This window comes from Poromitra crassiceps (assembly GCF_964638095.1).
Source record: "Poromitra crassiceps genome assembly, chromosome: 14".
NCBI lineage: Eukaryota > Metazoa > Chordata > Actinopteri > Beryciformes > Melamphaidae > Poromitra > Poromitra crassiceps.
The window spans coordinates 5,957,216-5,973,845 of NC_139633.1; the positions used below are offsets into that span (position 1 = coordinate 5,957,216).

Genomic DNA, 16,630 nt, shown 5'->3' on the forward strand with positions numbered 1-16,630 from the left:
GCACCTGCTGTCTGGTTTTCAAAGATGTTCTCCCTGAAACAAATGCACAAATAAATAGCATCTGTCATATTCAGTGTTGGGCAATTTACTCAGGAAATGTAATTAGTTACTTATTCATGAACACTCATTTAAATAGTAATACAATTACTTTACTTATTCGTTTTTAAAAGTAATTAGTTGCGTTACTCGTTACATTACTATATTACTTTTGCTACCCCCCTTCTGAAAAAGTGACATACAACCTGTTTAGCCAGCACCTTTTAGAATGGAATCCATAGGAACAATAATTCACCTTACAGGGTTAGTCAACTGCATACTTTTGATATAAGTGCCTACCTCACATTTTAGGCAACACAGTGTAGTCTCGCACCATATCGAGCCTCATATAACCAATGTGCAATACACCTCCCAACCGCTATAAAGGCGCTGTGGCGCAGTAGACAGCCGGTGTCTGTCAGCCGGTGCACTCATTCATTGCGGGACGAAGAAGTGAGGAGAAAAAGTTGGACATCTGGGATAAAATGCACGTTTATTGAACAATAAGGAATATACAAAGACCCGGCGACGCTTCCGTAGAGCTTCCTAACATCTGTGGCTTTGAGGGTGAGTACATTACATGTTGGATTTGAACGTTTATGGACACGTAAATCAGGGAAAACCAACCGGCAAACCAACCGGCGACCGGAAAAGGGGACTAGTATCCAAGACGCTGATGCAATGTAATGCAGTGTAATGTAATCAGCGTCTTGGTACAAGGCTAAGCCAGACCTATCTCCACACTTCGTTTTAGCGCTGTGCCAGTGCTGGAGAAAGTAATGCAGTAGCTTGAAGTTACTTGGATTAGTAATTGTAATATATCATTACTTTTTGGAAATTGTAATCCCTTACATTACTGGGAAAAGTAATACAATTACACTAACGCCAACACTGGTCGTATTCAGATTTGTCAAAACTTAATTTATTTCATTTATAACTTCATCAACTTCATTACTCCAACCAGCAAGATGTTGATTATGGTATTAATCCACCCTCTGGTAGCCTGGGCATCCTGTGTCTGCCTCAGTGCCTCTACAGTAAAACTAAACCTAAACCTAGCTAAACCTTGCTGAACTGCTGTGGCTCACACACGCCTGTTGTGATCCACACAGACAGCGTTGCTGCTGCGGAGCTGCCGCAGCTGAGACGCAGCCGAGCCACGCTGCTCAGACGGGCTGTGTGGCTGCTCTAACCTGTTAACATGGGCGCTGAAATAAAAACCAACAGGTTCCGCCATGCACATATTTTTTCCGCGTTTTGTTTTTGGTCTGAGTCAACTGTCGCAGCCTAAACGCACTACCCCAATTAAAAATTAATGTGGCCGCCTATGTCTCAAGAATCTGAGAAATCTTTAAGAGCAGTGTTTGAAATAGCCCCGAGTCGGGACTCGTTCTGTTAGCTTCCGCTGCCGCTCGCTGCCAGGAAGAGTCCTGTGTACATACATAGACTAGCATGCGACTTTCGCTCCCAAGCTGTCAACATCAGCGATATGCACGTATTTACAAGTCCCACAGAAACATTTCAAAGCCACCTACTTGAGAACAAGGGTTCATTGCTTCTCGACGACGGGGTTAGAAAGCTTGACGCTGCTCATAAATGCCTCTTTTCATCCAAAGTCTGTCTTGGTGATATTATTTTTTCCGGGTTGCAGCTCCCAGCCGTCAGACCACTCAACAGCGCCACTCTGTTCGAAAGCTTGGTAAAAAATAATATCACCAGCACAGACTTTGGATGAAAAGAGGCATTTATGAGCAGCGTCAAGCTTTCGAACAATCTAACCCCGTCGTTGAGAAGCAATGAACCCTTGTTCTCAAGTAGGTGGCTTTGAAATGTTTCTGTGGGACTTGTAAATACGTGCGTATCGCTGATGTAGACAGCTTGGGAGCGAAAGTCGCATGCTAGTCTATGTATGTACATGGGACTCTTCCTGGCAGCGAGCAGTAGCGGAAGCTAATGGAACGAGTCCCGACTCGGGGCTATGTTTGAAAGAACAGATGCCAAATGTTTTCGTTGTTTTACTCACAGCACGTATCTCAGAGCCCTGTATGTGTTGGTGAGTCGCTCCATTTGCTCTTCTCTCCTAAGGTAATCCAAAGCTCTCCCCTCCAGATCGTCGTGGAAGTCAAAAATCTTCCGAGGGTTTGAGGAGAATTGAACTGCAGCAAACTGAAAAGATAAACCATGAAAAAATAACTTAGAATTGTACCAAGCACCAGGGATAGCGGAACGCATCTGAACTTGGGGGGGCCTGGGGGCGTGTCGGGGGGGCGTGTCCCCCGTCGGGGGGGCGTGCCCCCCCCGAATCTCGGCAGCGCCGAAGAAAATTTTGTTTTTTGGACTTTTATCCATATTTAGAAGAATATTTAATTTTAAATTAACATTAGGATTATACTGTTGTGATGTCATTATTCAGTATCTTCTCCTTTTCTATTATTAGTATTAGTATTAATATTAAATACTGAGTATCTCATGAAAAACTATTAATATTGCATCTTTTGTGTTTAGCTCCGTCTCACAGCAGGCCTCCAGAACCAAATTACAGAGGGGGCCTGCCCCTAGCTTGGGGGGGCCAAGGGGGGTCCGGGGGGATTCTCCCCCGGAAGAAGATTTTGTACATTTTAAAGTAAAATTCGTCAAACTGGTGCATTTGAGAGCAAAAGGAAGAGGCTAAATCTATGAGGAACTACACACATCTCTAATGTGTTGTGACTTTACAAATAGGCCTAAACAATTAATATTAAATGTATTTACACATTGTGCACAAATTGCATTCATTGTGACAAATTTACAATAGTTAATTAATATCCAGCCAGAATCATTGCAAATGGAGGTTCAAAGTAACAGTTAGCAACAGCATTCAGTTAATCAATGCCTAATGACAGCCAGATTCCGTTTTAAACTTTAAAACAGAAAAACGGAAAAACGTTTTTAGCACACACAAAAAAAAAAAAAAAAAATTAATGGGGGGGCCAGTTTAGGGAATGGGGGGGCCCGGCCCGGTCAGGCCCCCCTCCAACGCCGGGCCTGTCTCACAGCATTGTAACATTGTAGTGCAGCAAGAAAGGAAAACTACTGTAAACATTTGAACCACATTTCTTGTTTAGAACCTATAGCTAGCAACATCGCCATCTCCTGAAAAACATTAATATTGCACCTTTCTTGTGGCTACATCACAGCATCTACTGAAAAACATTTATAGTGGATCTGACTTGTTTAGTTCACTTTAGATTCACATCACATCTGAAAAACAACCAGTCGAGTGTAATAAGTAAATGAGGTTTAATTGTAAAAAAAAAAAAAAATTTTTTTTTTTTTTTTTTTTTGGGAACTGAAAAGTACCCGGGCCGCGGCCCGGGTGGCCCGGGCGGTTCCGCGATCCCTGCCAAGCACACATATTTGAGCAGTGATCCCCAAACTGTCCACCAGAGCATTGCCTTTTAGTTTATTATTATTACAGACAACAGTTTTTCCTAGACATAAGCCTGAAGAGTGCTTGGGCAGATTTTCGGAAATATCACAATTTTGAAAATCTACTTTCAGAGGCTGTAGAGGGCTCCGTTTTAAGAGAGACGCGCCGCGCCGCGCCGAGCACTTTGCGCGTGCACGTGTGAGGTGCGTGCGCGTGCACGTGCGAGGTGCGAGCACACGCAAAGTGCGCTGCGCGGCGCGGCCTTGTGCGAGCATGCTGCGTGAAGTTGGCACTTGTAATGCACAATTTATTGTCTTAAAACTTGAATGGAATCAGGGGTGCCGATTTATGTCTGTGCCAGTGCGTGCCCATGCTTGCGCATGCCCGTCGCCCAACCCATCCCCCGATAAAGCGATAAAGCTGACGCAAACGCACATAGGAGATTTAACAGCGACCTACACACACACACACACACACACACACACACACTTCACACACCACTTCAGTTCGACAGAATAGGAACAAGCGACCGAAGCATGCTGTATGTGTCAGTCTGTCACTCTCTCTCTGATACCGCTCAATGCACAACAAGTGTGTTTACTCACTACGTCAGCAGGGTAGAGTGCACTGACTCATGCAGCCAATCAGATTGGGCTATGTTTTGATCAACTCGTTTTGTAACCCGGGGCCGCCAGCGGGCCTCGGGTGGAGGAGTTTGCTATCAAATCAATGTAAAGAGACTCGACCCGCCCAGCCACAGCCTAGAGCCCAGAGCAGAGCACCCACGGGGAAATGAGGGGAGAGAGAGAGAGAGAGAGAGAGAGATGCCTGTGACAGTCACTGAAGTTTCGCCAAATGAGGGTGGGGCGGGGCTGCTGGGGGGGGCTGGGGGGGGCTGCGTCAGGAAGGTGCAGGGGCTGAGGCCGCCACCAGGGGGGGCTGCAGCCCCGGCAGCTCCCCCTTTCCAGCGCGGTTGGGTGTGTGTGTGTCCATTTTGAACCATGTTACAGTATGTTGTTGTAGCCTTTCTGTAGCCTCAACGCGAGAATCAGCCTTCAATTCGTTCTGATGGTGCATTCCTTTATAACTGTGAAATGGGAATCTGACGGTTCAAAGGTCATGAGCTCGAACAGTGATGTAACCAGGGCTCGTATTCTCTCTCCCAAACTCGTAGGAACCTCAGCAGCCCCGACCAAAAAAATTCAAGATGGCTGCTCCACGCAACAACAGTAGTTAAAATCGTAGTAAATACTGTTTATTAGCACTTCGGTCTTGTTTGTGTCTCATTAAATCAGTTGTACACACAGCACTGTCTAACTTCTACCTGTGTAGATATGTTGCTGCAGTGTTTGTATGCGCAAAATGCCACGAAATGCCTTGTTATCAATTGTCATTGCTAACGAAGACTAGCCTGGCTAGCGACCGGCTCTGACTCGTTTAAACGGATGTGACGCAATTCAACACTGAACTTCCCAGCTCCCAGTTTTCTGCAAATGGAATGCTAACAAAATGGATGTGACGTCATTCAACTGCTACATCCTAGTTTGTTTGAGAAAAAGGAACGGGCCATGATGGTGCGTTCCTTTATCGCAAAATAACTGGGATGTGGAGGCTAAATGACATCACATCCAATTTGTTAGCGTTCCATTTGCAGAAAAGTTGAGCTGGGAAGTTCACTGTTCATTGGTCAGATCCAGTCGCTAGCCAGGCTAGCCATTGTTAGCAATAACAATTGACAACATGGCATTTCGCGGCATTTTGCGCATACAAACACTGCAGCCTCATGTCCACACAGATAGAAGTTAGGCAGTGCTGTGTGTACAGCTGATTTAATGAGACACAAACAAAACAGAAGTGCTAAACAATATTACTATGACTACTACTGTTGTTGCGCGGTGCAGCCATCTTGGATTTTTGAAGTTGGGGCTGCTGAGGCTCCTACGAGTTTGGAATGGGAAATACCAGCTCTGATGACGTCACCGCCCAGCCCATGACCTTTGAAGTCGTAAGATTACCAGTCCCCAGTTATAAAGGAATGCACGATGAGTCTCGAAGCGCCATCTCTATTGTGCCTACATGTGGAAACCCATAATTACACATCCGTAAGAACAGAAAACACAGCTTCTGGCATGTTTACAAGGGTTCAGTATTGGAAACTACAGATTATCCGAAACTTCAGATAACAACCTTTTGCAGAACTTTGGGACTGTTTTGTTGTGATTGCTATGTTATATTGAAGATGTAAGGCCATTTTAGCGGAGCCTGCAACGCCATATTGGGGTGCTACTTCGTGACTCAGAATGAAGAATGAAGGCCGAGTCTCGCGTCGAGGCTAGCTTTTCTGATGCTACTATTGCATGATTAAATCAGCAAATTCTATTTTATGGGGATTTTTCTTTTTTATCCACAGTGGAAGTGGTCCCTGGGAGATCTGGTTTGGTACATAGTGATAATTATAGAATTCAAAGTGTGAATCCTTTAATGTTGCAACAGTGTAATGACCTTGATTGATGAGTTCCGCATCAGCAGGCTTTTCCTTATGTCCACTATGAAATCTATCTGTTGATGAAATTCAGCTCTAGTCATACTTTCCGATCCGTCAATTAGGAAGGCGAGATCCACCATTTTCGTTGTACATGCTGAACAAAAACAAAACAGAGTGAAAGTTAGAAAATAATATTTTGTTATGATAGATTTAATTGAGATTTTACAGCGCTGCTGTAATTCAATAATATCATAATAGATTTTCAGTGATTCTGATTTGTAATAAAAGTGATAACGTTGCTTACCATGGTTAGCCAGGCAGGTCTGCAGTAGGAACAGCAGTAGAACAGCAGCTGGTTTAGATGTTGGTTCCATGATCCAAACCTCGAACCAGAATCTCAAAACCTCAGAACCAGCAGACTCCCCTGTGCTGTATCTCTGTCCTCTCTCTGTCCCCTACTAGCGCTTAAATAGGCTACTGCTGCAGATTACTGTAAATTTGGTGTGTCAGAGTTCTATTGCTTCAGCCTCTGTCTGGCTCAGCACAAATCAGAACAAATATTTACCTTATTTAGGACACTGCAGATCCATACACACAGAGAGTCTGGCCAGGTTTTCACCTGTTCAGATGCAGTCTGGATTCACTAAAGGACATTTTGTCACTGTGGCTGTGAAGCTGCAGCTACTAGAAATTGTTCCCTTCCTGAACTACATGAACATTACAGCATGCTTTTGGGCAGTTTGAATGTTCCTTCTCTCAATTTTATTGTTCATGTAAATATCTGAATTCATTATTTTTTTTACATGTGCTGATGCTTCCTACACATTTTAAAATCAAAGCAATATGTTATTGAGAATTAGATTGTTGATATGAAAGAACCCCCATACACTACTAACTACTAGCTATACTAATGCTAGGCCTATGTGTGTCACTACAAATGTTTCTGTTCTCTCAGCTGGATTTGAGTATTGAAATGAGACGAACAGAGTCAAAGTACAACCTACAACCCATACAATTGATTAGACACACACACACACACACACACACACACACACACACACGCGCGCTTTACCGTCACACGGTAAAGGAGTAAACAGGAATTCTATTCAGTCCTTACTGGAAGAGATTATTCCTTCTGATAAGTTGATAAATAACACAGGCAGTCTATGCATGCGCACGTACCCACGCGTGTGTGTATACACACACACACACACACACACACACACACACACACACACATACACACACACACACACACACACACACACACACACACATACCTGTGTGTGTGTGTGTGTGTGTGTGTGTGTGTGTGTGTGTGTGTGTGTGTGTGTGTGTGTGTGTGTGTGTGTGTGTGTGTGTGTGTGTGTGTGTGTGCCGGTGGACTAGCGGAGTAAGAGAAGGTCCCCAACTCCCATCACCATCCGTGGGGAGGAGGAGGTGGAGATGATGGACTCTTATCTGGCCAGTGGTCTCCTACTGTACAAGTACCTGGGAATACACTTGAACAATAAACTGGACTGAGCCGATAACACTGATGCCCCCCACAACAGGGAGGGGCAGAGCAAGCTGTTCTTCCTGAGGAGGCTCAGGTCCTTTAACATCTGTAACAAGCAGCTTAAGGATGTTCTACTACTACTGTAGCGTCAGGCCGGCTACGAACTTGGGACCTCTGGCTTCACCGACAGGGTACGCTGGGGTCAACACCACCTTAACCGCTCGAGCTAAAGGGCCAGCCCGATAGCTCGAGCGGTAGTGATGAAGCCTAGAGAAGCGAGTGTCTTTGTCAGGGCCGCCGCACCCTATACGCAGAGTATGCAGACTGCGTAGGGGAAAAAAAAAAAAAAAATGTTGGTGCCCTCAGTAAGGCCACTCACTGAACAGCAGGCCAGGCGCCGCCTACTGGTTTACTTATTACTTTATTCAGGGTTAAAGTGGGTGCATCTCATTGTAAAATTGGACTCGGCCCAAATTGGGCTTCAAACGGCCCAAATTGGGCTTCAACCGGCCCAAATCTGGCTTCAACTGGCCCAAATCTGGCTTCAAACGACCCAAATCGGGCTTCAAACGGCCCAAATCTGGCTTCAAACGGCCCAAATTGGGCTTCAAACAGCCCAAATTTTTCGCCGCCGCCCTTCGGATGCCGGCACGCACGTCGGCCCGTATCGGCCTGGCCTGCTTGGTATCTAATGCCCGGCCTGAATTATGATCCCAGTCCGCCCCTGCTTGCATGTACAGTTTAACAATCGCTTGTTTGCTGACATGTATAGTAATTCTAACAATTGTTTGTTTGCCACATGTAATGTAATGTGAGATACACTAGTATCGTTCATAATTAATGATTTTGCAGTCTTTCGTTTGACAGTTATTGAAAGTTTTGCGGGGGGGAGGGGGGGCACCACAAAACAATTACGCTTAGGGCACCCAAATGGCCAGCAGCGGCCCTGGTCTTTGTGAAGCCTACACTACGACTACTGAATAAGCTTGTGAAGAAAGCCAGCTCTATTGGAGATGATCATCTCCTCAGCTCGAGCTGAGCAGTCTGGAGGCAGTTGCAGAGGGAAGGACAAGGAGGAAACTGCATGCTGGACAACCCCGCCACCCATCTCCTCCATGGTGTGCTAATGGGGATGAGGAACACATTCAGCCACAGACCCCCCCCCACCACACACACACCCGCACACACACCCGCACGCACACACACACACATACAACACGCACGCACGCACACACACACACACACACATACAACACGCACGCACACACACACACACACACACACACACACACACACACACACACACACACACACACACACACACACACACACACAGAAGCGCTTCGGATAGTCCTTCATGCCAGTAGCCATCAGGCTCTATAACAAGAACTGACCATATGGACATGTACTTTGGACATGCATCCTTGCACATGGCTCTGCACTTTACACAGCCTTTGCACATGGGCTCATCAACTTTTATTTATTTAGGGGTTCAAGCCCTGAAGGGGCTAACCCCTATTGTTTTTGCTCAGATTTTTATTTTTATTATCATTATTTGTCTTTTTCCTCATCAATACAGCGATATTTTGTTTTTAGGCCTTCACAGGCCATTTTAGGGCATTGTGACATCATCACCATCACCCTTCCATGTTTTTCTATTGCTGACTTTGCCCAATTGCATGACATTTGCCCAGGTCAACTGCTGACCTACAGTACAGATGACTACACTTTTTTAGACGAGATTGATCCACCAACTGCTGACCTGGGTGATAGGTAGGCCTACAGATAGTTATTCAAGGTACAGATATTCAAGATACATATATTCAATATTGCCCTTCAGGGGCAATAGGCTTGAACCCCCGGTATTGCGGCTATATTTTAATCTGTTGGTTTTGGTAACACTTTAGAATACAGCCCGCAAATAAGCATGTAGTTATAGTATAACTACGGGGTACAAGGAGTGAATTCGCTTTAGAATACATCCCGCAAATAAGCATGTAGTTATAGTATAACTACGGGGTACAAGGAGTGAATTCTCTTTAGAATACAGCCTGCAAATAAGCATGTAGTTATAGTATAACTACGGGGTACAAGGGGTGTAGTTATAGTATAACTACAGGGTACAAGGAGTGAATTTAGACTTTAACTAGAGGGGAACAAGATCTGTACTTATAGTATAACCTACTGTAGTATAACTACAGGGTACAAGGAGTGTAGTTATAGTATAACTACGGGGTACCACACTGTAGTTATACTATAACTACAGATCTTGTTACCCTCTAGTTAAAGTCTAAATTCACTCCTTGTACCCCGTAGTTATACTATAACTACACCCCTTGTACCCCGTAGTTATACTATAACTACACTCCTTGTACCCCGTAGTTATACTATAACTACACTCCTTGTACCCCGTAGTTATACTATAACTACATGCTTATTTGCGGGCTGTATTCTAAAGCGTTACCTTGTTTTTATATACCGACCTAACCTTTACTGTCTTCTGCCAGTTCTGCCTGTGTCTTTTACTTTTGCCTCTGCTGCTGTTACCTGAATTTCCCCACAGGGATAAATGAAAGGTTCAATCAAAACACACACAAACCAGTTGTTACAAAACAATGTTGAGATATTCTTAAACCAATAGGTGCTGCTCTGGTTGGGCATTGCTGTTGCTACTAGTTTTACAGTAATTGACTCAAGTGTGGATTTTGCTTGATGTGACCACAGCTTTGAACTTATCAAACACAATATATCTAGAAATAATTCCTGACTGAACCTCAGATCCAACCCATCTTTTGTCAGAAAAAAGGCCAAGAGATAAGAATGACTAAATGTTTATCATATAACATTTTAATTGATAATTTCCATGTATCATACATCATGTATTCCACAATTACATTTTAATCTAACAATTATAATCAGATAAAAAGACCACAGTACTTTGTTTGTTTTAGACATACCATACCACAGATAAGAGTCAAAGCATTCATTTGCAATAGACTATGTTTTTCATTTCAAACAATTTAATTTGCAAAACAAATCACTGACTCAATGGCAGATCTGAAAATGACATCTGCATTCTGTTGTCAAGTCAGTCACTTTTCATATTCATTTTGAATAAATCACAAGATTGACATACCAGTATTTACACAATCCTTTCATTTTAAAATGACTGACCATTCTGTCAGAGTAAAGATTGATTTGCTCAACTGGAAAACACTAGCTGCTGTGCTAACGGTGCTAACACTGAACTGATGTTTATTTGTTTATTAAAACGCCTCCCCAATAGCTGACGCCTAAACAACAGCTAGTCTTCCTGGGGTCCAATACAATAATATACAACAGACATTGCAATAGAATACACACTAAAAGCATGTTACATAAGATAAAATATACAAATATAATATACTAAAAAAACAAGTACCACCAAAAAAACAAACATGTATCAGATAAGAGACAGCGAGATGAAAATAAGAGATAAAGCTAATGTTGATGATGAGACAATGTTGCAAGGTACACAAACACTCAATATTGTGTCTGTGCGTATGTAGAGTAAGATTCCTTTTAAATAGCCTTTCCTTTGATGTAACGAACATCACCTGGAAGACTGTTCCACCATATCGCCCTGTAAAATACCACCCTCTTCTAATTGGACTTTGGTAGGGGTAAAGTTATAAGTCCACCTCTTGCCCCTCTGGTAGAATGTGTATGAGTACTTAAGCTATAAATAATGTAATTATAAGTAAATTTAGGAGTCTGAGTTTGAATAACTAGGAAAATATATTAGGGATGCTTCATATGGGATGTTTCACATCCTGATCCTGTATGAAGGAGCTGTAACCTGGTCTAACTCTCCATTGGCTCCTCAGGGTCTGTTGGCTTAACAACATCAGTGACAGACTCAAGTGCCTCGTTAAGAGGTACCTGCAGATAGAGGTTGTTCTTTACCTCCTCCTTAACTTTCTCCAAAAGTTCGTCATTTTTGCTTTTCTTTAGCTGAATCACGAATGCCTTGAATATGGCAATCAGAGGATGGGCGAATTCCATCACACTCTGCTCATGCTTTGGAAACCCATAAACAAAGCCAGCAGTGTGCAAACCAAACACTCTGCACTGCCCATCAAACACTGGGGAGCCAGAAGAGCCGTGATACATGAAGGTGTCGTAGGTCACTACTTGGTCTGTCTTACTTCCATCCTTCATTATGTTGCCAATGCCTTGATTTTTGATCACTTCAATGACAGAGGCCAGAGTTAACACAGTCTCTTTGTAGGGCTCTAGTTGTTTATCTCTAGCCTCATCTCTCCTCACTTTCTCAATGATACATGTAGGATCCAGTCTCATCAGATCTCCTGCTGGGTGGCCGACAATGCAGGCTTCACCATTCACAGGCACTGGACCACATATATTCAGGAGTCCTGGTGGTAGGGTGGGCTTCTGAGCAGCCTCTGACTCTGTCTGAGGAGCTGCAGGGTCAAGCTCAAGTATGGCATAATCCAGTTCAAATCCTCTCGTTTGATCATAATTGAAGGCAATGATTGTTTTCTTAACTTTGACCCAATATGCATCTCTACCAGATGGGTTTTCGTAGTTGAATGCAGCATGTACATCTACATCTGTAGTCACCTGCCACTCATCTCCATGTTGTACAACACAGTCTTTGAATAAGTGTGCATTAGTCAGGATGAAGTTATCAAACAGGATAAAACCTGTGCCCTGACAAACAATCCCAACATTAACTTTGCAAACTGAGCGGGCCAGCTCTAGCAGCTTCCTGACTCTGTGAACGTGACTAAATGACTGCTGGATCTTTCCAAAGTCTTCCTTCCTCAGATTCAATGCTTCCTGATAGGAATCACCTGGGAATCGACTCTCCATCCACTTTTTCAGATCTGGAAACTGCTCACGAAGGAGACTATAAATCTGTGCACGGTCAACGTTGCCGCTGCTGACATTGCAGCCTCTCCGTTTCACTACATCTGAGATTGGTTCTGCTTCTGACTTATCACCATTGTGTTGTGAATAATGAGGGACAGGCTGGTTTACCTGCTGATGTTCTTTCTTTACTTCAGAAACTTTGTATTTAGCTCTTTTGCTTACTACCACTTCCTTCGAGGCTGCCCCTCTTTTTCCTCGTGGAAGACATATCTTTAACTGTTTTCCATCTAGGATGTCAACCACTTCAGTATGTTCTGTGGTGGAGATTGACTTTTTATTATCAGAGAGCTCGAATTTGCCAAGGTTATTCATGAAGAAGCGACCATCTCTTCTCAGAGCTTCTTCCACAGTGATGTCCTTGTCTGCATAGACACGGAGATACTTAAACTGTTTCATAGCATTACTTAAAAACAGCTGCTTTGTTCTGGCGTTTGTCCCTCCCTCTTTATCAATGTCGAATTGAATGTAACTGCTTTGTGAAGCTATTTCTTGACGTTCAGCTTCTTCTACCCGTTCTGATTCACGCGATATAACCAGCAACACCTCAGACTCAATCAAAAAGCAAGGAATTTGTGTTGCAATAGCAATTCCCCTCTCTTCTTCGCCCAACTGAATTATAACATTTTCATCTGGATAATCATCTTTCGGATATTTTCCACTCTTTTTTAGGGCCTCCAGCACTGTACAAGGCCGATCACGATCACAGGTAATGTTGTACTCTTTGGGATGGTCGCTCAGTTTAAATCTGATATGATGACGACGATGTTCCACCTGCAGGAAATAAGAGTAAGAAGAAAGGTGAGATTCAGGTGGTAAACATGCAAGCTGTTTTGTGCATGTATGGATTACACAGTCTACTCTCTACTGACCGTGGAATCACCAACCTCCTCCTCCTTCTTCACTGTCACTTTACCGGGTGCAGGATTGATCTGTGAGACGAGAAAAGGATGTTGATCCTGTAAGGACTTTTGAAAAGGATTTTTAGATATGCATACTGTATTTATCAAGGGTCAGGGTGGGATGCAAACTCATGAAGAGTGAAAAAGGTGACAGATACCAGGGCAGATATGTGACGGTCTGGCCCCAAAGCCAGTGGGGGGGTTTAGCAGAAGCGGAAGAGCAGAAGAGCCAATCAGGAACGCTACTAGCACTGCACTAACAAAACAATAATGGGCGCTTCCTTGCGTGATCATCTCCAGGAGTAATGTCAGCATTTGTCTAGTTTAAACAGCCATAAAGTGCAGTTATTGCAGAAATAGACTCAATAACAACAATTAAACAAGTAGGCCTACAGGAGTATCGCCGCAACCGCGGAGTTTCTCTGCTTTTGTTTTTGCCATTCTTCCGAGTGGATTTGGGTTTGACTGTATCCGACCCTGATTGGCTGAAGGAGTTGTCTGTCAAGGCAACTACGCCCGCCCATACTCCCGCCCATGCTCCCGCCCCTGGATGAAGAGTTGGGGCCAGACCGTCACGCAGAACCAAATGAAATGTGAGTTCACGTGACGGGCTGGTTTACCAGGCTAGGGCAGATACAAAACCACTCAAAATCATCAATCAATCAATAGTGCCCTATTTTGGGATCAAAAAGGTGACTGTCACGGTAAGGTGGCTAGTTTCCATCCCTGAAGGGTGCTCCAATCGATCAGTCAACGATTGTTATCGGCCAATATTCATTCTCAATAGTTTGATGATCGGCGGTCTCTAAAGGCCGATCAGATGACACAAACCACTCGAGACTATTGATCTATGTGCCGCTAAAATAGAATAGAATAGAATAGAACTTTAATGGCAGGTTTAGCTGCAATTACAAGCTTGTCAGAGCTCAATTTGTAAATCAGGAGGTCCCAGGATACAGAGTGTGTGCTGTTCCGGCGGGTCAGGGCAAGGGAGAGAAAAGGTCACAAAACACATAAGAAAAAGTTCACAGTGCCTGGAGCACATGGGACAGTGCATACTGTAGCAACTTACCGTGAGTTTGCTGTGTCCCTTCGCCATTTTGGGGGGTTCTGGGAAGTCGACTCTGTCCTGTACAAACAATTGACATGTTTATCAGCACCCACAAGACAACACCACCACCACCCCCCCCTTTGAAGGCTTTTTCCTGTCTTTAGACTTGGGTGTTGACTACACATGCCAGTAATAGTTCAATGACGTTCATCATGTCTTCGTAACAATAGACAGTTTTTGTTTTCTTGTGTTCAGACATATAGGTTTATTAGATGCTGTTTTACTTTGACAGTTTCGGCGATAGCTCTCGCCTTCCTCAGAAGCAGTCTACTCTGCTTCTAACTAACTTAACTCATTGAGTGCCAATGACGACAGCTGTCGTCAATTCAAATACTGACGTAGAGTGCCAAAGACGACGATTGTCGTCAATTGCGTTTTTTGACGGTGGGACGTGGATCAATCCCTGATACATCTCCTGTACAAATATTGTAGCTATTGGAGGTCTATAACCTATTTTACAGAACCCTTAGGTGGCGACAGTGCTCTCCAGATTACAGAAATGTCAGGAATACAGCCTGAAAAAGCCGTGATCAAAGCGAAACCGCTCATGCTGCAGCCCAGAGCCATGTAGATTGCTCTGGCTGCTGCTTGACGGTGCCTGCCAACAGCAATCAATCCGCGCACACAACTGCTCCTCTGCCTCTGTCTGTCTGTCTGCATATAGTTTCTCCACACGATTACCCACCAGAAAGGCAGCACCCGACCCCGAAGGGCCAAACCTTTACCTGCAGTCCCGTTTGGCATTTCCTTGTCGCGCTGTGAGCTGTCGCAGCGCTGTCGCGCTGTGAGCCGCTGTGAGCCGCACCGCCCGCAAAAACGGAGGCTCCGAAAATAGACTGTGTGCGTGTGGGGAGGAGTTTGCAGCTCAGGGGGGGAGAGGGGGGTGGGGCACGCAGGCTCCACAGAACTACACCAGGTCACTACATCAGAAAATATTAGCTAGAGTCAGTGAATGTGCTTGAAATGCTGCATTTCACAAAAGGCGGAATAACTCAGCTTCTAGATAGAAATGCATGTTTTTGCTGTTTTTGACCTATCTTCTCCGGCTGATAACTAAAGAACGGAAAATGGTATCAATAAACTTTTTTTTGCTGATGATACAATAGAGTCTCCTTGTTCTTTTTGCGTGTTCGGTGTTTACATAGTAATATCACACAATATTCTGTGGGCCTCGAGAAATCACTGAAAACGCTCTGAAACTCTGGCACTGGGAGCGTCCGTTCTCCAAAAGTGGCTGGCACTCAATGAGTTAACTTCAATTTTGGATAATAAAACTAGGGAAATGCTAGTAATTATAATAATAGATTAGTCCTAATGTGGAGCTATTACATCTTTAATGTTTTGATTACGCTATGATTACCCTAAACCCTATGGATTTATTTGTAATGGTCATTGGTAAATAAATAGTTGAGGCGCTCTTGAATAGTTTCAGTTTCGACGACTTTTCCATGAGCGAAAAACAAAACTTAGTTCTCAAAATACACGGTGTTTGCGTTAGGCCATAATCATTGTGTCGCCTTTGATTTCATTTCCTGGTTAGCCCAAGGGTTAGCCGTAGCCCGTAGCTATTATGCTGCCCACTGTGCCCAGTTACCCCTTCTCGCTCATACTGAGTATACTGAGTATGAGCGAGAAGCGCCTGGCTAGCGGGGTAAGTGCCCAGCACAAAGTACTAAATTATAAGTCTACAAAGTCAGGCACAATTTGTAGCGTTAGCTCAGGCTGGACCTACCGTTACCCCGCTCGCCGGGCGCTTCTGGCTCATACTGAGCGCATTAGCGCCCGGCGAATGCAACGCATTTCCCATTTTACACTTTGCCATTTTCACGTCTAGGTCTAAAATGCTGGCTCCTACCTGAGTCTTCACGTGAAGTGAAGACGCTATCCGATGTCAAACATCCTGTTCTTTTAATGACACCTAGTTGTTGCATCCAAATTGTTGCATAAAATCCACTTTTCTGTCGCTCAAAAACCGAAAACCATATATCTGGAGCACCTCGAGCAACCCGCAACGACTCACTGTTTACTCAACAATGCCCCCCACACTTCCGAAATGGTATTGCACCTCCCATTTCTGCATTTGTGCAGAAACGGAGGTGCAATACCATTGCGGAAGTGTGGGGGGCATTAGTGAGTAAACAGTGAGTCGTTGTTCCGGGTTGCTTCAGATCAGAGAAGAAGAAGGCGCGGTGCTCCAGATATATGGTTTTCGGTTTTTGAGCGACAGAAAAGTGGATTTTATGCAATCATTTGGATG

General features: G+C 44.1%; 1 protein-coding gene across 1 annotated transcript; it reads right to left on the reverse strand.

Annotated features, from left to right (window-relative positions):
- Positions 1-10,362: 10,362 nt before the first annotated feature.
- On the reverse strand, positions 10,363-13,265 carry LOC310789450 (serine protease FAM111A-like). Its single transcript, XM_083651092.1, has 2 exons — positions 13,233-13,265; positions 10,363-13,134 (listed from the first exon to the last, which is right to left on the reverse strand). The coding sequence occupies exon 2, from the start codon at positions 12,757-12,759 to the stop codon at positions 11,272-11,274; it is 1,488 nt and encodes a 495-aa protein (XP_083507218.1). The 5' UTR covers positions 12,760-13,134; positions 13,233-13,265; the 3' UTR covers positions 10,363-11,271.
- Between the last annotated feature and the right edge of the window lie 3,365 nt (positions 13,266-16,630).

What these genes read in the sequence shown, in the direction of transcription:
- LOC310789450 (XM_083651092.1), bottom strand. Translation starts at nt 12,759, where the DNA reads ATGAAACAGTTTAAGTATCTCCGTGTCTATGCAGACAAGGACATCACT.